The following is a 23242-nucleotide window of genomic DNA, read 5'->3' as shown; positions in this document are numbered from 1 at the left end:
TCAAAGACAATGGGAAATAACCCAGAAGGCTAGACAGGACACCTAGTAATATTTTTCTTTCTTCTTCCTTTCTTTTTTTGTTTGCCCATTTCAAAATCTTTCACAATTTTTTGGAAATAAATGCGAAATGAAACAGAATTTTTGTACCATCTCAAATTGCAAAACATTTTTTAAAAGTTAAAGCTTACTGTTGGACTTTATGATATTAAAAAATTGAAATCAACCTAAAAGGCCATCAAATAAGTAGATGGTTAAATAAATTACAGTACATTTGTGTTTGAAAACACAATGCAGTCTTTGAAACTCATGTTTTCACAGAATATTTAATGACATGGGAAATATTAATGTGTTACATGAAAAAAGCAGGCTAAAAACTGTTTAGTGAATTTGGTCTTAATTTTAAGGGAAAAAAACATATAAAATGAAAATATACTGGCTGGGAAAAAATACACCAAAACGGTAAGTATTTCCAAGGAGTAAAATTATGGGATATTTTTTCTTCTCTTTATTTTTACTATTTCCTTTCTTCTCACCTTTTATTGCATCTCCTCTCCCTTGGGACTTTCTTTCTTTGAAGATCCTTTTATTTGCCAAATCTTAGGATATAGAACAAACAGATATTAACTCATGTGGAGGCTAGCCAAGTTGGGGGGGCGTTGGGGGAGTAAGTCGTCAGCCATTACCAATTCTTCTGCCGCTGAGCCCACAGCTGCCCTGGAGTGGAAAGAAACTCCTTTTCTCTCTGGGGGTAGGGTGAATCCTTAAAATCCTGCATTTTAATGAAATCACAGTTGTCCACCGGAGGCCTAGGTTCAGCCAGCTCCATTTTATCGTTATTGCTTACTTGGGCGAGGACTGTGAAGTCCTCTGGTGGGTGTTTTCATCCGTGTGTTTTCTTCCTTCTGCAGAACCTAAAGGAGCCAGTGCTGGTGGAGGTGGTGGTGGCTTTGGCGGAGGAGGTGGCGGCGGCGGCGGCGGCGGCGGCGGCGGTGGTGGCGGCGGCGGTGGAGGAAGCTTTGGCGGGGGTGGACCACCTGGCTTGGGAGGGCTGTTCCAGGCTGGAATGCCGAAGCTGCGATCCACAGCCAGCAGGGAGACTGGTAAGGAGAGTTTCCTTCTCTTAGTGACTGAAGACGAGGCCGAGTTTGGTGGTTTTGAGGCTTGGCGTCCCATCTAAGGCACTGTGCCCTTTAAAACATTTTAGATTGCTTGAAACATTAACACTGTTTTATAAGAGAGATTCTGTTGAGCATCTCTTTTTTTTTTTAATCAGGATCAGACAGCTCCATGGAGCTGTTAAATATTGCCCAGTGTCCTTGGGGTAACTTGTACTTTTTTGTACTTTTCTAAAGGGTGAGCTAGAGTGGGAAGAAAAGGAAGGAGCAAATGGAACTTGCCACCCCTGGAAACTCTGCCTGGTGACCTGGCAAATTCAGCTTTCTGTGTGAGGTCGTCGGACCCAGCTGTCTAGTATAGTAAATACTTGTGAGCCACTTTTCAAACGCACTGTGGAGCATGTCATATGGAATATAATTACATATCTCACTAAATCTAAAAAAGTGTTTTGTACGACAGGCTTTGGCATTTTATGGCCAGTGATTCTAAGTATTCTCTGCAGGGAGCCGTGGAAATGAGTCCTGAGTCCTACAGGATTGTCTATGAACCTGACGGCAGAGAGAAAAGTTGAACCTGGTCAAGCCTAAATAAAAACCTTATAGAGCCTCTCCTGACTACTACTGGAAGCTCAAGAAATTTGACCATAAAACTTCCTATTTTAATGTTTCTTGTGTTAGAAGAATTTTATTTCTAATTCTGTGATCTTTGAAAATGCCCCCTGGGGAAGTGTGAAATTCTCACATTCATATGAGATAAAAGAGTGAATCCTCAGGGTTAACTGACTACTTTAGTATGGGATGGTCAAAATCTAGAAAGAGACTCACAAATGTGAGAGATTCTGTCTTGTCAGACCTGCATTTAAATTTAAAGGTATTTCTTTAAAACCCACCAAAAGGATTTGAGGCATCTGACAAATGCATACATTCAGTACTTTAACCTAGGTGAAGAAATTAGGGCAAACACAACTGGACGTAAAATAATAAAATGAAGATGGAATTTACGTTAGTGCACAAAATGGTATACCAAAAGTATACGTGTTCATAATGGACCATGCACAGAATGGATCCTATCCATGCAATGTATGTGTGCATAGTAACTGCAGCTTTAATCCAAACTTGGAAGATCTGACTTATCACAAGTTGGTGACATAGAAATGTTCCACACAGTCAAGGAAAATACAGCTCTTTTTCTAGTACTAAAGTCAAAATAAAAAATTCTCTCTAGAGTTTACATTACTCTACTGTACACATCCATCCAAATGTGTCTTATTGTGCTTTGGATAAAATGTGAGCTCCTTCTGGCCTCCAAAGCTGTTTATGAACAGCCCCTACTGGCCACTCAAGCTCCATTTCCTACGGTTCTCCTCCGTGCTCACTGTGCCTCAGGCACATGGGCCTTGGTTTTTTAACTTGAAGCTCATTCCTACCTCAGGACCTTTGTACCTGCTGGCCCTCTGCCTGAAGCACCTCTCCTCTTCCTCTCTCTCTGACTGGCCTCAGCTCAAATGTCACGTCCTCAGAAGAGCCATCCCCAACCACTCCATCTATCCTGGCCTCTCTAGACACTCTTCATCTCAGCAACCTATTTTAGTTTCTTTGTAGTACTTATAACTATCTGAAAATATTTGCGTGTTTACTGTTATTGTTTATCTCCCAAACAAGAATGTAAACTGCAGGAGAGCAGGATCTTTTCTGTTTTGTTTACTCTTCTGTCTCTAGCATCTAGAATAAAGGCTGGCATATAGCAGGTCCTCAATAAATATTTGGTACATTAATTAGCTCATGGTTGGAGTGGTAGAAGTTTTCAGGCTAACCCTTTTTTGAGAATGAGCTTGGGTTCCAAAAGGTTCTGGGGTGGTGATTTGAATGTTTCCATAACTTGGTTCCTCCTTTAGTTCTTCCCTTTGTTGAACCAAACCAGTTTAATATTAATTATGTAATAGGGGTGTTCTGTCCTGCCAGTATTGAAGTGGAAGTTGACCGAGTAGGAACAAAAGAAATTGTTGCCTACTTCTTTGCAGATTAAGACCATCCACTGGTGTCAACTCTTTCAGTTAAACTTTGACAGTTTCTTTCTCCTTTCTTAGTTCTTTCTTATTTCAGTCATAACTCTTTCATTACATTTTTCCACCTTCTCTTGGGAATGTCTCTTCAAAGGGTCTAGGTAAGCCCTCCCGTATAGAAACGTGTATTGGGATAACTAATTTCTTCACCCAAGATGGCTAAATTATTTTTCAAATCTGAGAGGTGCAAGGGCAGGGGACAGGGATAGTGATGGGGAGAAGAGAAAATCATTAGCAGAAATCCCATGTGCCAACACCATCTGTTCTCGTCCTCTTGTAAAGAGTAGGGATCTCTCTAGAACTCCTACCAGCCTCATCCTGCTTCTTGTCCGTGCGTAATGCCAAGAGACCTCTCCCAAATCCTTTTGAAAGCTGACAGGTTGTAGGACCTAGGACCAGAAGGTAAACAGAGAGCTGTGATCTATTCCTCTGCCTCCAGGAAGGACCGTACAAAATCTGCTTTATGTAAATAATGGTTACCTGCAGTTGATAGCATCTAGGAAAGGACTTCCAGTAGCTGGGTATGTACCTAGTTCTCTGATTTCCTTTAAGGTTCCTAATTTTCTTACTGGTTTTTTTTCCTCTTCTTCAGATTCTGGAGCAAGCCGACCCCCAATTTTGCCACCAGGAGGAAGAGCCACATCTGCCAAACCTTTCTTGCCCCCAAGTGGCCCAGGGAGGTTCCCCGGGCCTTCTCCAGGCCACAGAAGTGGACCCCCAGAGCCTCAGAGGAACCGAATGCCTCCCCCAAGGCCTGACGTGGGCTCAAAGCCTGATAGCGTTCCCCCGCCAGTACCCAATACACCAAGACCCATTCAGTCAAGTCTGCACAACCGGGGGTCCCCCCCAGTGCCTGGGGCTCCCAGGCAGCCCAGCCCTGGGCCGACTCCTCCCCCTTTCCCTGGAAACCGAGGTGCTGCTTTTGGAGGAGGCTCCATACGTCAGACCCCGTCAGGCTCCTCCTCGCCCTTCTCCAACAGGCCTCCCCTGCCACCCACCCCGAGCAGGGCCTTGGATGACAAACCCCCTCCTCCGCCTCCTCCAGTGGGCAACAGGCCCTCCATCCACAGGGAAGCGGTCCCTCCTCCTCCCCCTCAGAACAGCAAGCCCCCGGTGCCTTCCACCCCGCGGCCTTCCTCCTCCTCACAGGCACCACCTCCGCCGCCGCCACCCAGCAGGCCTGGCCCTCCTCCCCTGCCTCCAGGTTCCAGTGGCAGTGATGAAATCCCAAGGCTCCCACAGCGGAATTTGTCCCTCTCTTCATCTGCACCTCCCTTACCTTCACCTGGACGTTCCGGCCCTCTTCCTCCCCCGCCCAATGAGAGACCCCCTCCTCCTGTGAGGGACCCACCCGGCAGATCAGGTATGGCAAGACATGGGGTGAGTTGTCTCCCTACAACCCAGCCGGCCAAATGTCCCTAATAATATATCATAAATGTGAATGGAGTCCAACAAAAGCCTACGTGAACTCTCAGACTGCCTTAATCTTCTAAGTGACATTTCCCACATATGATTTCCTCTTGACCTCATGAGACCTCTGAAGAAAGTGGGGCCAATGTTTCTGTCCATGTTTTAGAGATAAGGACCATGTAACCAATAAAGTTGTCATCACAGGCTAGTTAATAAAGGAAGAGGCTAGAACTTCCATCGCGCCACTCTACTACCCTGCCTCCCAGAGGGACTCTCAGCTGTCTTTCCTGGGGAAATAAATTCCCATCTCCTGCTGGAGCGCCTCATTATTCCAACAAGAAAGGCAGTTATTTAAGAGCTAATGAACTTCTCCTGTACTTCTCACCTGTCAAGCTTTGAGGCCACTTCCCTGGTCATTGAAGACAAGTGTCACAGTCCGTTTTGCTATTTGTTAACACCTCTGGCACGTGGATCCTTTGGAGAATGAGATAAAAGTATAGGCTTTCTCTTCATGAAAATGCTCATAAGCATAAACTCAAAATTTGCTTGCTGTGTCATGGATTGAACTGCCAAAGCCCATCTGTGCCCCCTGCCCAGGGGTAAGAAACCTGGATCTAAGGAAAGGTTTCATTTCAGAGTATGAAATGCAATGTGAGGATTCCCCAGAGTTTGCGCGCTCTCTCCTAATTGTAAGAAGCACTTTTGTGTTTTACAGTGGTTATTGGTGGATTCAGTAGATCTGCTTTTTAAATTTAACCTTATCATACATCCAAGATGTCTGGTAATGGGGCATTTTTTTCTTTAGGAGAATCCAACTGACCTTTGACCCTGTGACCTCAGGAACCTAATAAATCGCTCTTCAAACCAGTAGACCTCAGACCTGACCATGTACTGGAATCACCTGGGGAGCTTTAAAAACTGTGGACGCCTGGGTCCCATCCCCAGGTTTCTGGGTTCATTGGTCTGGTTGCAGACTGGGCATTAGGACATTTGCAAGCTCCTCAGTAACTAATGTGCAGCAAAGTCTGAGAACCACTCCTTCAAACCGCTCTGCCACGGACAGTTGGCTACACATAAAAAAAGTTAGTCCTTTCAATCCAATCCCTAGACAGAGTGGCATCTCACTAACTATTCTTCAATGAACAAATGAGACTAGGTAGTGGGATGAATTAATTGCAACATTTTCTTCTTATCCAACAGCTATGGAGCTGTTTGTATGGCTCTACCAAATGGATGAATTAACAGATTAAATCTTCCCCAAAATAAGATAGGCAGTGACATATAATTATAACATTTATTGTTTCTTTCAATTACATAAGTCATGCCTGTTTATTATAGAAGAGACAGAAAACTATAAAAAAAATAAAAATCATCCATAATCCTGCTACCACCAACATCCAGAAATAATCATTGATAACATTTTTTATATATTCTTTCAGTCTTTTAAAAATGCATATATATACATTTTTACAAAATCACTATCACACTATATATGTTTGGTAATTTTCTTTTTATTTAACAATGTCTCACTAACATTTCCTGATATGATTATTCCTCTATAACCTGACTTTTAATGGCAGCTAATATTAAATCCTACAAAAGTACCTTGATTTATGAATCCCTCACTTGGTCATACAGGCCATCTCTAGGTTTTTGCTGTTCTAGATAATGCAGGGATCCATTCTTATAGCTAAATGTTTGTGCATATCTCTATGTATTTCCTTTGAATGCATTCCTAGAAATGGACTTTCTAGGTTAATAGGTGTGCATAGTAAACTCTGGATTTCAAAGAAACTGCCAAATTGGCCTCTAGAAAATTCCTACCAATTTGCATTCCCACAAGGAACATATGAGAGGTCATCAAGGACCATCTATATTTTGACAGGTGGCTTGGCTTCATTGTCATGGGAGTGGGCTTTAGAATTTGACAGATTTGGCATGAAATCCTGACTTTTCCACTCATTAGCCTCCTGACTTGGGCTTTTTAACCTTCCCACACCTCTGAGGCCTTGTCTGCTGTCCCTACACCTCTCAGGGTTGTTGTAAGAATTAAATGAGACAAGTGTGCATAGTGGTAACATGTAGTAGCCTTCAATAAGTGATCACTTTTATTATTATACTGCCAAAGGGAAATAGAAGTCTGTTTTGTTTTCTATTATGCTTGCCTAGGTTTGGAGCAGGGAGCTGGAAGGTTGGAGAGTTAGGAACACGAATGTTTACTTAAAAAGAGAAAGAGAGATAAAGTCGATCAAGTTACATAGTACCCGGCCCCATAATACTGGAAGTCTAGTTGGCATTTAGTGACAGCTGTGGTAGTGGTGGTAGTACCAGTGAAATTAAGCCCACAGCATGCGAGACACTTTCCCTCCGAGTAAATCTACTCCTACTGACTGGGACTCCAGCAATGACAAGCAGATGGGGCAATAAATAAGCCCTACCAGGTGAGGCCCTGAGGACTCCTTGAGAGACCAACCAGAGCTGGCCTTGCCTCTCACCTCCATCAGGTATCCAAGCCAAGACTTCCAGGCAGAGAGATCTGCAATGGGTGGGTCATTCAGTTTAAGGTCCTCTAGTTGGATTCTGACTCTGTAGTAACAAGAAATACTCATATTTATAGCGCCAGAAGATTAGTGTTTACATAAAATGTCAGCATCTTGCAGGTGGAGCACACTACTGCAGATCAGGAATAATTACTAAGGCCATTTGGATTTGCATGGGAATGCTAAGTTCCTTTTTCTTTTTTTTTTTCTTTTAATTTACTCATGACCCAAAGAGCCTTTGCATTTGGAAGATGGGACAAGCAAGATAGGTTTATTTTATATTATCAAAAACAAGAATTTACTTTGAATTATTTTCTAGGAACTTAAGATTTTCTGATTATACCACACCACTGCATTTTTAAAAATGGCTTCAAATACTTATACAATACTTTTTGTGTGCTTTTGGAGTAATTATCCCTGGCAGCAGTGCGGTGAGAAAGGTGGCTGTTGGGTGCTCTTCTGTAGATGGGAAATTAAGTTCATGGCTACCCAGCTCGCTCAGGGGCGGGTCCTGCACCAGCGTTTACAGCATGCACATCGATGAGCTGTTTGTCATTCCTGTGTTAATTTGCCTCCCCAAAGAGGAAGAACCAAGAAGGAACTCCTCCTGTTCTCAGCATGACTGATATTTGGTTTCCTGATGCCACTTCTGCCTGGAAACAGATCGTGTGCATCACAGAAACATGCTTTGTAATTAGCAATAATACTGTGCGTTTAAAGTCCCTTTGAAGTCCCTCTGAAGGCCTAAAATAACTTCATATCTTCTTCTTTAAAAATTGTTTTTAAATAGCACTTATTTAATAAGTATCATGTTGGAGTAATTACTTCATTAGTTATTTAAAAGGGTCATAAAATGTTTTATAAAGTAAACACTTGTCATATAAACAGATTATCACCTCTTCTCAACATAACTGTATCATCTCCAGCCTCAATACTAACTCAAAGCCAGAATAGCCATTTAGCTATCAATATACACTCTTCTCACATATGTGTGTACATATGTGCGTTTCTGTGTTTATTTGTACTTACTCTCTCTTCAGCAAAATCTCCAGGGAGTCTCTACCATTTCTCCATATTCTCTAGTAAAAGGGCATGTATCCAGCAGGCACTCAGTAATTGCATGTTGATGGTGACCATGATAATAGAAATGTAGGATGTAAGGTATTGCACTAAATGTTGTCTTTTCTTTTGCTCCAGGCCCTCTCCCACCGCCTCCTCCAATAAACAGAAATGGCAGCACGTCTCGGGCCCTGCCTGCCACCCCTCAGTTGCCGTCCAGGAGTGTAGTAGATAGTCCCAGGAGTGGGCCCAGGCCTCCTCTTCCTCCTGACAGGCCTGGCACTGGGGCACCTCCCCCACCTCCACCATCAACATCAATTAGAAACGGCTTCCAAGACTCTTCCTGTGAAGGTGAGGCGCGGTCCCACTCCTTGGAAATGTACAAGCTACAGGACAGTAATTGAATGGCAGATTTGTTTGGGTGTGTTGTGTGTTTGCATTCACATTTCTTATTTGTATGACCCTCCGTGTTATCACACTGCAGTACTCTGGTCTGTCTAACCATTTTAGGGCCACCATGATTTCAAATTAAAAATAGTAATCCCCTTCTTCCACTTCCCAAAAAGACACCTCATTTTTCTCTGTTTCTTCTTTGAGTCTCATTTTGGTTAACTTTCCAGAGATTCCAGAATTCTGAAAAGAACCATTTTTGTAGCTTACCTTTTTATTGCCTACCTTCTAAACAGTTTGCTGTATGCAAGAGGCCCGATGGCTGCAGGCATTAAGTAGCTTACCTCTGCCACTGTTATCAGGGGGTCTCAGTCACTCCTTCCACTGGTGGGAGGAATAATTAAGAAAGGTATCCCAAACCTCAGCCCCGAGCTCCGGAGAGGGCCCTTGTCACTCTTGTTGAAATCACTTGGACCCGTCGGGGTATTTCACTCAGGTGCCGGTCAGTGACATTAAAAGAACTTCCAGCTCTTCTCTAAACTTCTGGGCATAAAACTGGAAGCCATCTCTGCAGTTCTGTCTCTGTTTTATTCTGTGCCTTTCGTGACATAAGTCTTCACAGCAGATTGTCTGTTTCTGAAGATCCTGTTTGTTCTCTCCCTCAGATGAATGGGAAAGCAGATTCTACTTCCATCCAATTTCTGATTTGCCACCTCCAGAGCCATATGTCCCAACGGCCAAAACTTATCCCAGTAAATTGGCAAGAAGTGAAAGCCGAAGTAAGTATTTCTGCAGGGGCTTTGCTGGCTTCATATTGGAGTAGGCTGGGTTACATACAGCTGAGGGTTGCATAGGACACCCAGGCTTCTTGCCTGCAGTGGGGAGATTGCAGAGAAATCACTCCTGGATTTGGAGCCATCTCACCTCTGGTAAAGTCCCCTTCTACGCACATGAGGAAATGGAGAGATCCAGAATGCATATGAGAAACGATTATTTTAATGGGTCATTACAAACTCAAAATACCTTTGGTTTGCGAGTAGATGACATGTTATTGTTTTGCCTGTTTGGACAGTCCTTCCCCATTTTGATCTTCCTAAGATGGCACAAATAGAGCCATCTTCTACTCCTGCTAGTTTTGAGACTTGCAAAATGTCTTATTAATTATAACAAAAACTCACTGTAACTGCTTTGATCTTTTAAATGTTATAATTATAGCTTCACAGAGCATTACATGAAAATGTTAAGTATACCCATAATCTCTCCACATAACATAACAGATATTTTCATTTTACCAAGTTCTTTTCCAATTTTCATCCATCTAATTCTGACAAATTCATATAGTTATAATTATAGAGTATGGTTTTTGGTGGTAGGATTTATATAACATTGCTTAGTAAACACGTCCCTATTTTATTTTATAGGATTGCATCAAGTCAGCATATAATAGTTTAGTTTACCATTATTGGACATTTAGATTGTTTCTGGGGTTTTTTTGCTAATATATGTAATGCTACATAAAGAAGTGAATCATAGCGGGGAAGGGAGAATGGGAAGTTAGTATTAGATGGGTACAGAGTTTGAGTTGGGGAACATGGAAAAGTTCGGGAGATGGACAGTGGTGATGGTTGCACAACAATGTGAATGTACTCAATGCCACAGAACTGGACACTTAAAAATGGTTAACGTGGTAAGTTTCATGTTATGTAACACTTTACCACAACAAACAAATTCTAATAGAAATAAGTTAAAATTTTTTAACAACAACGAAAAAAGAAGTAAATCACTTTTCCTATTTAAAAAACTTTGATCAAAAAGAGGAAATAGAAAAACTGGTTATTTCATAACATTAAATTTATAGAAGAAACAACTGGTATGAAATATACATATATCACTGATGAGGCTCAGACTTGCGACAACCTTAGTTTTAGAACCAAACTCCAAAACCAGGAATGTGTGGAGAAAAAGTGTTTGAGCGTGTCAAGTAACTGTCACAGTGTCCTTAACCTCGTCCTCACTCCCTAATAGAGCTCCTTATACATAATCAGAGCCTACCGACTTTTTCTTAACACACAGTTCTTGATTTTTGGTTGGCTGGTTCCCAGCGTTAGAGCAGATTAATATCAGCTGAGATTAAGGTTGGTTAGACTCAAAATCACTGACTTCAGGGAGAATTGATAGGTGGCAGTCTCGGGTCAAAAGAGGAAATAGGGACACAGAGTTGTGCTATCTATTACAGCACAGGACAATACCAGATGTTTCTGTTGGGTTAAGAACAGGTCAGACTGTGCTTTGTGCCTCTGTTGAAGAATTCAAAGAATTAGAAACTGTTTTAGGAAAATTTCCATGAACAAATGCCAGAAGTAAACAAAATATTGCTGCTTGAAAGAAAAAGTTTAATTCCTGGAAAAACTCGTTTATGTGGAATACTGCATTTCTAGATGATGCCTAATAAAAAAGGTATAACTATAATAAAATTATCGTACAAGAGTTAGTGGTTGAAATTTTTGGTGAAATATCAGTCTTCACATGGAACAAATATCTTTGAGTCGTCTCTCTGTGTTTATGTGTGCATGCATGTAGTGTGTGTGTGTGTGTGTGTGTACATCAGAAGAGGGGCTTCTGTCTGATAAGAGTACAGCCTGGTTTTCTCCTCTCTTGGGTACTAATAAATGAATTCACTTTATGGAGTTGTTCACATAGACTTTAAATATTTTTTCCTGACTTCTTGTAAGCATTCTTAACCTAATTTAAATATTATTTGTATATTTAAGTCAGTAACAGAACCATCTCGCCAATGGCTCTAGATTTTTAATTTAATAGGTGAACACACACCCTACCCCATCCTCCTGTCTTTAAGACCATCCAGCAACCGGCCAGGTGGCGCAGCAGTTAAGTTCGCACGTTCCGCTTTAGCGGCCTGGGGTTCACCAGTTTGGATCCTGGGTGCAGACATGGCACCGCTTGGCACACCATGCTGTGGTAGGCATCCCACATATAAAGTAGAGGGAGATGGGCATGGATGTTAGCTCAGGGCCAGTCTTCCTCAGCAAAAAGAGGAGGATTGGCAGCAGATGTTAGCTCAGGGCTAATCTTCCTCAAAAAAAAAAAAAAAAAAAAGACTATCCAAAACTTGAGGACTAGAACTATGTCCTCCTCACTATGGCTCCTCCATCAAGTGGCACAGATTCTGAAAAATGTTAGACATTTAAAAATACTTCTTAAATTGGTGAATTAATTTCCACTGTCCCCTACAAGTGTTTTTGTAGATTTGCTTTAACTGTTTGTAGCATTATGCATGTTTAATATTTTATAATGATAAGGGATCATCTCTCTAACAAAAATAAATCACGTATTATTAAGTGGCTTTATTCTGCTCCTGTAGCTGCCCTGGCCTCCAGGCCCACAGCCTGGTAGGGCGCCCAGACAGCCCTGAGCAGTGCCACCTAATTATAGCTCTGCACGAGGCCGGCCTTCGTTTTGCTGACCACTTGTGGTGTGTCAGCTGACAGTCAAGGCCTTAGGACAGATGGCTGGTTTACATCCAAATGAGTTTTTCCTTAGATGCTTGCCCACAAAAAGACTTGGTTGGGAGGGTAGGAGGAAGAGACAAGGTAATGAACTGCAGTGTTGGCCTCTCACTCCTCCCCTTGCTCAGAGGTTTGGCTCTATCTCAGAAATCCCTAAGTGGGCTACTAGGGCCGCTGTGAAGAGGTCTGCTTGAGGAATCTGTTGGTGCCAGCCCACCTGAGTCTCAGAGCAGTGGCCGTAGCAGATCTACTCAATGACATGTGTCCCTGGTAGACTGGCTCACAGCATCTGAGCACCTGGCTTCATGCTCAACACCTGTAAGAGCCTCAAAAAAATGTGTGTGGGACAACTGAATTTAAAAAATTGTGAATGGATTTTAAACCTATTACGGTGCACTGATAGCCCACAAATATGCATAGTTTTTAAAAGAACACTATCAACAGAGTGAAAAGGCAGTCCCTGAAATGGGATAAAATATTTGCAAATCATCTATCTGATAAAGGATTAATATCCAGAATATATAAAGAATTCCTACAATTCAACAACCAAAACACAACCCAATTTTTAAAATGAGTTGAATAGACATTTCTCTGAAGAAGATATACAGATAGTCAATAAGCACATGAAAAGATGCTCAACATCACTAATCATTAGGGAAATGCAAATACAACTACACTAAAATACCGCTTCATACTCATTAAGATGGCTACCATCAGAAAAGCCTTGTTTAGAAATCAGAAGATACCTACATGCTCAAGAAAAGGGGATTAATTAGATAAATAGACCGTAGTGTTCATATGTAATAGAAGGCAATGTGTCATTAATAACTATATTTGTAAAGAGGAATGACTATGAAACTGCCACTAAATGATCCAATTTGGGGAGAAAAAAGGGAACTTTATATGTAAAAAAACAAATGGAAAATATACAAATAATGTTTTTGCTTATCACTGGGTGGTACAAGCATGGGTGAATTTTTTGTTTTGTTTTTACTCATCTGTATTTTCTAAATGTATAATAAACACATACTACATTTGTGATAAGAAGAAAAGTAAATTTTTTTTAGCTTTCTTAACTTTGTGCAAGTAGTTGGGGCAGGTCCTCCTTCTCTAGTAATGTTTGTTCAGATCCTTACTTGCTTCCCTTCGCTTGTCCCTTCTCGTTCACCTGTGCCAGTTGTTACAGCCCTGGTCATAGGGAGTGAGATAGTGGGTACTTTTGCAACCATCCTTGAGTCTCTACAGTGAGAAGATAAGCTTTCTAACCAAAATTTATGTTTTATCTACTTTTTCATCAAGGTGGATCCAACCGAAGAGAAAGGGGTGCCCCACCACTTCCTCCCACCCCGAGGTGATCCTTGCCTGCTCTTCTCCACCCAAGCCCAAGAGCTACTTCTGTTGTTGCTGTGGAGAGTTGCACACCTTCCTCCCCTTCTCTTGTCCTCTTCATATTGGCAGTAGGGAAGAAGGGAGGGTGATGTGGGAATATGTGTGGGGGGTGGGAATGCAGTGAGAAAGGCACCTAGGTTTTTATATTGTGTATATTCTCAAGCTACTGCTTGCTTCCGCTACAGCCCACCAGTGTTGGCTGCTTGGGGGTGGATAGGCTTTTGTGGCAAGTAGGCGGAGATGAATTTTGTCCCAGCTTTCAACCAACCAAATCCAAACTTTACTGCTTATTTCCTCCAGGCTATAATATTAAAGTCCCTGAGAGCTGTTTGCTTCCCCGCCTCTTTTGCATGCTTGGCCTCCTGTCTGTTTCCATGAACCACAGACTCTCTAAGCAAATTGCTGCACGAGGGCGCTCCTAAAATTTTTGCAGTTATAGGATGTCCAATCTTTGATAGTCTGAAGAAAGCTCTAGGACAGAGCTGTCCAGTAGAAATATAATGTAAACCACATATACAATTGAAAAATTTCTAGTAGCCACATTAAAAAAGGAAAAGAAATAGGTGAAATTAATTTTAATATATTTTATTTAACCCTAACATCCAAAATATTATTTCAACCTGCAATCAATATAACAAATAATGAGATATTTTACGTTCTTTTTTTGGTACTAAGTCTTCAAAATCCAGTGTGTAATTTACACTTAGAGAACATCTCCATTTTGGATAGTCACGTTTCAAGTGCTCAATAGCCAGGTGTGGTTGGTGGCTACGATATCAGACAGCGCAGGTCTAGACAATAGACACTAGTGCGAAAACCTCTTGTTTAAAAAACAGAAAAGGCAAGATGAGCTTTAGCAATTAAAGAGGTAACTAAAGATAAAGTTGGACCCGACACCTTGTTTGGCAGACATCTTGACCTGAGGTTTGGCTCCCTTGTTTTCCCTCTTCCCTAATATCTGTAGACAAGTGTTGCTTCACAGTCCCAAGGTCAGAAATTGATCTGATAGGGTTTACAGTCACGTGGAATAAAGCCATTGGAAAGAAACTGAGAGCCAGTTGGTGCTTCGGGCTCAGAACCAGCTGGCTGGAGCTCACCTGTCGGCTGGACTCCTGCCTTTAGCATTTGAAGCAGCTTCTCTCTCCCACCCAGCTGGCTCCTCATGGGGGGAAGTTGTAGGCTCCGTAGCTGGGGGTAAAGTCAGGGAATGGTAGCAAACCAGAAACGTGGAAGAAGGGAACAGATTTGAGTTGATGGGCAAAACGCTAATCTAAATCTGATGCTTAGGGAGTTGAGAGAAAGAGAGATTGCTACTGGAAATTGGAGGGAATTTGTTCTGAATGTCTCCAGGAGAACCATTGGCTTGGATCTATGCAAAGTGAGCTCTGAGAAAGGACCATAGGGAAGAGCCAGCCTTGCCTTTTTTTGTATGATTTTGTTTACAAAACTTTACAGGGACTTTTAAATCTAGCTATAGAATTGGAAAAAAAAATATTTCCAATTAGATTTTTATATGGTTGATGATGTTTAAAATTATCATTACTTATTTTTTAAAAGCACACAGCCACATATGTATATGTCTGTCTACCTAAAATTTGTATCATGGTTTCAGTGTATTGTTCATGTATTACTGAGAGATGCTAACAAGAAATCAATCCAAAGAAAAATTTGAAAGAAGCATTCCTATTTATAGAATAAATGTTTCATTTATATAAAAGCAAACAAACTTAGAGTTCTAATAAGTGGGATGTCTTAATAAATTATGAAGTTTCCCATTTGAATATATTGTATTTTTATAACTTTCCTTGCCAGAAATACTAGGTTTAGTGAACTTTTTCTTCCCCCTTCTCCTCTACTATTCGTCTGTCTTTCATACAGTCACTTGGGGCCCTGTACCCAAAGAGAATCCAGAAATATAAAGGTGTAACCAGCTTGGAAAAGTATTTTCAAAAAAACGTTTTAATCTCTAATATTTTGGGAGCATCATTTTATTTGGATTCTTGGATCAGATATGAACAGTTGATAAAAATCCCTGTGATAAAGCCTAATGACTCACTGCAGAAAAGATGGAGTTTGGCCTTCCTAGCAAATATGGCAGAGAAAAGTCTGACCCAAAGAAAATGGGTTTGAATTTTGTAAGGGGTAGTAAGAATGGCGAGTTTCCATATATATCCCAACTTTGCAGGTACCATCCTAAAGTTTGAAACAGGGTCACAACTCAAAGTTGCTAATCATCCAAGATAGAGATGTTTTCGAATGTATTTTTTAGTGAATGTTTCATTAATACACCTGCGACCTTTCTTTGAAAGTCAGCAACCTAATTACATCCAAAACTCTGAGTAAATCCTATGCTAAAATCTTCAACTATGGCAAATCACAAAAATGAATATTTTCTTCCCTGAAATCAGAGCTTCCATGTGTTTTTTTTCCATAAGATTTCCAGATAAATGTATTCAAGATGCAATACAGAATTTTAACATTCACATACCATTTTATATTGAAATGTATTACAGTATTAAAATTCAGTGTTCAGTATTTATTTCACTATGCATTTTATTTAGTAAAAGCCGAGAAAAAAAATGTTTAATCCAATGGTGCCTTACTTTGTGATTTGGAAAAAATCAACTTTTTTATGTCTACGTATTCGCAGATTATTTGCATATTTGTAAAAACTGTTAGGTCTTTATATTTTAACTTGTAATATCAATTTTGTTATTTTAGTAGCAGAAATGGGATGATTGTTAAAGTGCCCAAAAATTTTTGGCATGAAATTAATTTTTCCCTGTTTATAGTCAGGGACTGTAAAGGAAGATAATGTTTTTCATACCACTGCACTATGCAAACATGCGCATTTTGTTATCTGTGTCATCAGGATCGTTTAAGTGGCGGGGCTGAGTCTAGCCTGGACATCTGTGTCTTTGTAAGTTAGCCAGACAATAAATAAAAGCAGAATGATAAGAGTGTCAACTGGCGGTTTTTATTTAACTATTATCTATGTAAATATACAGGAAATACAAGTGTCTGTTTTCTGTTTTATACTCTGGTAAAGAAAGACAAACTCAAAAAAAAAAAGGTCCATATAAGGAAGTAAATATTCATCGCATTCACTTTCTAACCCCTTATTTGTTTTTCCTGAGAACCTGAATCTTAGTTGAAATCTGTTGTCTGTTTACTTAAGGCAGATGCTTCTCCTCTGAAGTGAACATGGATGGTGGAAGCAATGGAAGATGAAATTACAAGGACTAGCCTTGACACTGAGAAATACAGGGAAGGCCAAGGAGAATTTAGGAGGCCTGATGATTTTTTAAATTATCTGCTGTGTGTGTGCGCATATCTCAATATAATGGTTAAGAGATTAAGAACACCTGCCTTCATCTCTTACCTGCAAGTCACTTCTCTGAGCCTCAGTTTCTTATCTAGAAAGTGAGTAACTAACAGCATTAATAAGTGTATTAAATAAAACACTCAGCTCTTAGCCTGACTTATTCTAAGCACTCACTAATTGGTGGCCACTATTAGAATTAAGTAGGAAACAAATATTTATATAACGATTCCAAATTAACCAGAACTGAATTGACTAGAAGGGGATTTACTAGTGTATACTTTTAAAGGAAAGGGGCAATCGCAGAAAAAATATCCGTATCAGAAATGCAAAACAACCTCTAGACATCAGGTATAACTCGCAGGCCTCAAAAATGAAAATTCATGTTCTTTCAATCATCAAAGAAATTATTAGATTCAGTTTGAAGTAACAGAAATTAAGACCTGGAAACCACCATATATGTAGGGCAGCCTTAGAATTTATGATCCACAATGACCACTCTTGAAGGGGGTGCTAATAATACTTACCTTGGCACAACAGGTATAAATCGGGCTGTCCCTGCAAACAGGGCCATGCTGTCACCCCACTCAGAGATCATCTAGTCCCACCCTCTGGGCTCACAGATGGGTGATTTAAGACCCCAAATCACATACTACTGAAGAACAAGCAGGATGACTTTTCACCACACCACACTCTCTTCTTTATAATCCTTCCTACCTGTAGCTGAAGTCTCTGTCCCATATGTCTTTCACGTTTACTGGAAAGAAAAGGCCAAATGACAAGTTAGAGAGTCAGAGAAGGAGCCCTGGACACACAAACTTGGATCTGAATCTTGCCTCTGCCACCTGCTCCCTGTAAGGCCATCGACAAACTATTTAAGCCCTCTAAGCTCTGGTTTCCTCAACTGCAAAATGGTTACAAAGCTTGAATACATAGACAAAACATCAGACAAAATATCTGGCGTACGTCAGGCACTCAGTCCTAATCCTTTCGCCATCAGCTCTCGGCCGTATTCAGGAAGGAATGTTCAGTGCATTCAAAAGAGTCTGATAAAATTTAATTGCAAAATTCTTAGCAATAAAAATTGCTTTCTGAACTGACCTCGTTTGTTCAAACTGGAACCATTCATTTCATTCATTCATCCATTCAATAATTTTTCTTGTGCCAGCTTCACCTCAGTCAAACCAATGTCCCCACCACAGGTAGATCAGTCAAATGACCTCTGAGTGGCTGTTAAGGAGGCCAGCACCCCTGTCCCCACCAGGTACAGGTGCAACTTCAGTCACCCAAGCAACAGAGGACTTTCTATTAAGCAGGGAAGTAAATACTTAATCATTTTTCCTCCCTTAAGTAATTATTTGGCTTCTTTTCTCCTTTAATCTCAATGGGTGAAGTACATTGATTGACTTTTTAAAAAATTTTTTAAATCTACAAGAAAATTTGGAAAAAAAAAGTATGTAGAAAAAATTTTGACGGCCAATAAATATCTTTTTGGTTTTGATTAATCTGAAAAGTAAACTCAAGAATTTCCAGTTCCCTAAACATTCCCATTAACTGAAGACTGCCTGGACACGTAATTTAGAGTGGCCCCTTCTGTCTTCCCTACAGCCCCGCTTTCCTCTGCTCTGAGCACTTGGCACTTAATGTCTATCACATACGTACGTTTCTCTTACTGGTAAATGTTTGGAAATGTCCTGTCCATCAACATGCTAGAACAAATTCTTTGTCTGAAAATTTTGTTTCCAGTATTACAGGGGCACATTTATAAGAAGCTAATGAAGTTCAAGCTTTGGGACCTCCACTTGCAAGAATCTCTTCTAATTAAGTACTTACTTTTATATCTAATATATATATATATATAAAATATATATTGGTGAGGAAGAATGACCCTGAGCTAACATCTGTGCCAATCTTCCTCTATTTTGTATGTGGGGTGCCGCCACAGCATGGCTTGATGAGCAGTGTGTAGGTCCGTGCCCAGGATCTGAAACTGCAAACCCCAGGCCCCTGAAGTGGAGTGTGCAAACTTAACCACTACACCACCAGGCCAGCCCTTCTAATTTTTATTTATGATCTTTATATTATTTCTCTTAAATAGATCAACCTAAATTGTCTAAACCTTCAGACCCCACAAAACCTGGATCTGTCCTTGCATTATTGCCCTCCCCAGTTTCTGATGCAGAACTCAATCAAAATAGAGGCCTTAAAAACTTTAAGCCACTAGTTTTCCATGAGAATCCTAGACAAATATAAGACAGCAAAAATGTTTGCCTCCTTTGTACCCCCAGAGTGGCCTGTAGATATTTCTAAAACAATTCAGTCATTGCACCGCCCACATCACATTATAGTTAGTTAAAGGCCCCACAATATGACTCATCCAGGAAAACATGTTAGACCTTCAAGGTGCCTAGGAAACAGGTCTGGATGTTATTAGACATCAAGCTCAAATTTAGCCTAAATCTTGACGAGGAAGATGCTTCCAGAATGCCTGGAATACCCACCATGGACTTAACATAACTGTGTTTTAGTCATGAAAAACTCCCACCCTTTTCCTGTTTTCTGTCTTTTTAGCAAGTTAGTAAGTTAAAGGTCACCTGTCAAAATGCTTTCTTTTTCAGATAGATCCCTGAAACAAACAGCAGCAGATAATCGGGAAAACCCTAATGATTTATGGAGCCATCATATTCCCTGAGATTCATTTTTACATTTATTCACCCAAATCATCAACAAACACTGATTGAGTAAATACGATTAAGCATTGGAAATACAAAGATACACATTACACAGCAGGAAGTACTAGAGCTAGAACCAAGGGTGGGATTTTAAATTCTAGATCCAACAAGAACCTCAGCCAATAGACACAACCCCATTCTACCACTGGTCTGGAATGCTCCTCACCACCAACATAGAGCTGCCTGGCTGGCGGTGTGCATGGAAGGGAGATTCTGTTTAGACTTACTCTTGGATCAAAGACATAAATAGGTCCCAAATGAGGCCAGCATGGGAAAATGGAAAACTCTAACACACTAGCATCATCACAGAAAGTTTATACCATCAAGACACCCTGCCTAATTTACTTACCTAGATGACAACAGTTAGATATTATCTTTATTTTTCATATAACCACCACCAGTTATTGATCACCTACCATGTACTACAAATTGTGCTAAGGTCTTTGCAAATATTATTGCATATGTTATTGTTAATCTTTGTGACTTTACACATGGAGAAACCGAGGCCTGAGTAGATTAGAAATTTGCCTCAAGGGGCCAGCCCCGTGGCCAAATGGTTAAGTTCGCGCGCTCTGCTGCAGGCAGCCCAGTGTTTTGTTGGTTCGAATCCTGGGCGCGGACATGGCACTGCTCACCGAGCCACGCTGAGGCGGTGTCCCACATACCACAACTAGAGGGACTCACAACTAAGAATGTACAACTATGTACTGGGGGGCCTTGAGGAGAAAAAGGAAAAAAATTAAATCTTTAAAAGAAAAAAAGAAATTTGCCTCAAGCCACTTGCTTTGAATGGATCCAGAATTCAGACTCAATTCTAAGTAAACAAATTTGAATGGAGAGTCATAATATCATTGTCAACTTTTCATCTCCCAATTTAAAAAATACTGACATTTCATAAAGGCAAGGACGTTTTAATGAGCCAAAATAAGGGAAGACCTAATTTTAGAATAAAAGGCAGTAGGCTCAATTGAATAAACATAGCTTCATGGAAAACTGGCTGCATTGTCCTTATTTTCCTCAGTGGGCTATGGACTGGCTCTAGTCCTGGACCACCTGGGGCACACTGACTCTTGGTTCTTTACAGCTTGAGCAGGTGGTCAAAATCCCTACTTTGAGGTTTTTCAAGGCATGCTATATACCTGTACTTTACAGCTCAGCTTATCAGACACATGCTACCTTTTAAGGTGATATCAGGGGAGCCACTAAAATTCAGCCATCAGTTCATTAAACACTTAGATTTCTGAAAGTCCCCATCTCAGAGTCCAACAGTAATGTGAGTGATTTATTTGTTCCCCTGTGTATCTCCCTTCCCTTGTACTGTCCATTATTTGTGGGGTATTTCTTCCATTCATATTATAAATTTTTGTATTGAATTTATTTTTTACTCTCCATGAAGCTGGAAAAGTCATGTGAGGGCTGGACCCGTGGCCAAGTGGTTAAAGTTCCACATGCCCCACTTTGGCAGACCAGGTTCACAGGTTCGGATCCTGTGTGCAGACCTACTCCACTCATCGGCCATACTGTGGAGGCATCCCATACAAAACAGAGGAAGACTGGCACAGACGTTAGTTCAGGGTTAATCTTCTTCAAGCAAAAAAAGAGGAGGCTTGCAACAGATGTTAACTCAGGGCAAATCTTCCTCACTTAAAAAAAAAAATCTAAAAGAAAAAGAAAAGTCATGTGGTTTTGTTAAATTCCAAATAGTAGGATTTGCTTTCCCATAATGGCCAGAAGTAAACCTTGTGTTGTTTGCCTCAGTCATATAAACTAGCACTCATTCACAGGGAAGATGAGGTTAGAGCAAAAAGATAGCCATATTTAAAAACATTGAAATAAGTGGCTCTACAATTTCATAGCATTTCCACATACATTACCTCATTTTTACCCCACAGCAGCCCTGTGAAGGAGGAAGAAACTCATCTCCCACATTACAGATGCAGGGCTGAGGCACTGAGAGATAAAGTGGCTCAAAGGTCTCACAGCTGGTGGGTGAAAGTGACAAAGACTAAACCCCTCTCTGACTGTTTCAATCACCCTCTTTGAACTGCATTTTTACCCTTACTGTCTTCATTCGACAAATATTATTGAGCACCTTGTCAATAATGAGACGGCATGGGCTGAGTCCAGCTGAAGACATGAAGTACCACATAATTCCTGTGTTTCTGGGAGCTTACAGTCTTTTGGGGGCTGAGGCAAGTACACAAATAACTTTAGAACTAGGCAAAATACACGTGCTATCTAAGCTTGAAATAATGCATCATGAGGATCCAAAGAAGGTACAACTCCCGTGAAATTGGTAGAGCCTTACTGCTTCACACTCACATTGTTTTCCTCATCTTTCTGAGTTCGATTTGCAGGCTTTCTCAAGATGAAAATCAAGGACCACCTGCACCAGAATCACCTTGGATGCTTGTTAAATACAGGTTCCCAGGCTCTACCCCAGACCTACCAAAATAAAAATCTCTTGGAACCTAGGGAATTTTTTTTTTAATATGGAATGCTTCAAAATTTGCATGTCATCCTTGTGCAGGGACTATGCTAATCTTGTCTGTATTGCTCAAATTTCAGCATATGTGCCGAAACAAGCATGGGAATTTCTATTTTTAATAAATTTCAAGGTTATGCTGATGCACACATTCAGGACTCAGAATCTCTGTTCTAAGGTTTTACTCTAGCATTTGGGCCTTTAAAAGAATGTATTCATATATTTAGAATACATGAAATAAGGGAGAGATTAAATCATAAAATGGCATTCACTTTTTGTGATATTCATTTACTCCATTTAACACTGCCCCATGCATGCTGATTCATTAGAATGCTATTTCTCTCTAAAATACATTCCTTAAGAAATTATCTACATCTCTATCAATCTATCTGTCTATTACCAAACTCTGTGATACATTTCTCTCATGCTAAGAGCTACCTTACCTTCTCAGCTAAAGAAAAATTATCTAATGACACCACTGCACAGTCCTGGCCAGAGAGCATCAGCACTCTGTACTCACTATATGTTCTACCAAGTTTTCTTGACTTAAGTGTGCTCACAATGTGTGGCCTCTCTCCATACCATTTTCTGGTGAGTTCTGGTAAATAATTTTGACCCACAGTGCTATCAAAAGATGATAGCGCAGGTACTGCCATAAAGAAATATAGAAGAGTATCATCTTGGATGTTAAAATTTTTTAAGCAAATCAAAGTGACTTTAAAAAAATGGTAGAAACAGAGGGAAAGGATTCAGGTAGAGGAAATCCTCTGACATTACAAAGGGTACCATAACCAGGGGGGAGGGACTAACAATTATGACTGGTTTAGATGGGAAGACACTATGGCTTATGACCTTAGGGGATTTAAAGAGAAGAAAAAATCCACTTAAGAGGAACCCCTTGACCAAAACAGCCTGTTCACTTAAGCTGCCCTGGAACGCGCACCCCTGCAGTTAACAGGGAATGCCTATAGTGTTGCTGGGGTTGCAGCCTCCACACTTGCCAATGTTTCACTGTAGCCAATGGAAATAGTTACAAGATGCTAGAGCAGTAGTTCTCAAACCTCAGAGAATCATCTGGAGGGCTTGTTAAGACAGAGTCCTGAGCCCTACTGCCATAGATTCTGATTCAGCAAGTCTGGGGTGAGGCCTGAGAATTTGCATTTCCAACAGGTTTCCAGGCGATGCTTGATGCTGCTAGCTCTCAGACCCC

General features: G+C 40.7%; 1 protein-coding gene and 1 non-coding gene across 8 annotated transcripts in view; one reads left to right on the top strand and one right to left on the bottom strand.

The window, feature by feature from the left end:
• Positions 1-16460, top strand: part of WIPF1 (WAS/WASL interacting protein family member 1) — a 112486-nt gene extending 96026 nt beyond the window's left edge. For all 7 annotated transcript variants that reach the window (XM_070508134.1, XM_070508132.1, XM_070508135.1 and 4 more), the window contains 5 exons: positions 909-1100; positions 3771-4541; positions 8326-8538; positions 9243-9356; positions 13404-16460. In XM_070508134.1, coding sequence (XP_070364235.1) covers positions 909-1100; positions 3771-4541; positions 8326-8538; positions 9243-9356; positions 13404-13459 — 1346 coding nt within the window. In that variant the 3' untranslated portion in view covers positions 13460-16460. The remainder of the gene's footprint in view (positions 1-908; positions 1101-3770; positions 4542-8325; positions 8539-9242; positions 9357-13403) is intronic.
• A 5573-nt stretch (positions 16461-22033) lies between these two features.
• On the bottom strand, positions 22034-22136 carry LOC123285390 (U6 spliceosomal RNA). Its single transcript, XR_006527140.1, has one exon. It is a non-coding gene; the product is annotated as a U6 spliceosomal RNA (small nuclear RNA).
• Positions 22137-23242: the final 1106 nt, after the last annotated feature.

This window comes from Equus asinus, chromosome 4 (genome assembly GCF_041296235.1).
Source record: "Equus asinus isolate D_3611 breed Donkey chromosome 4, EquAss-T2T_v2, whole genome shotgun sequence".
NCBI classification, from domain to species: domain Eukaryota; kingdom Metazoa; phylum Chordata; class Mammalia; order Perissodactyla; family Equidae; genus Equus; species Equus asinus.
The sequence above is the reverse complement of the archived record's forward strand: the minus strand, read 5'-3'. Positions and strand labels throughout refer to the sequence as shown.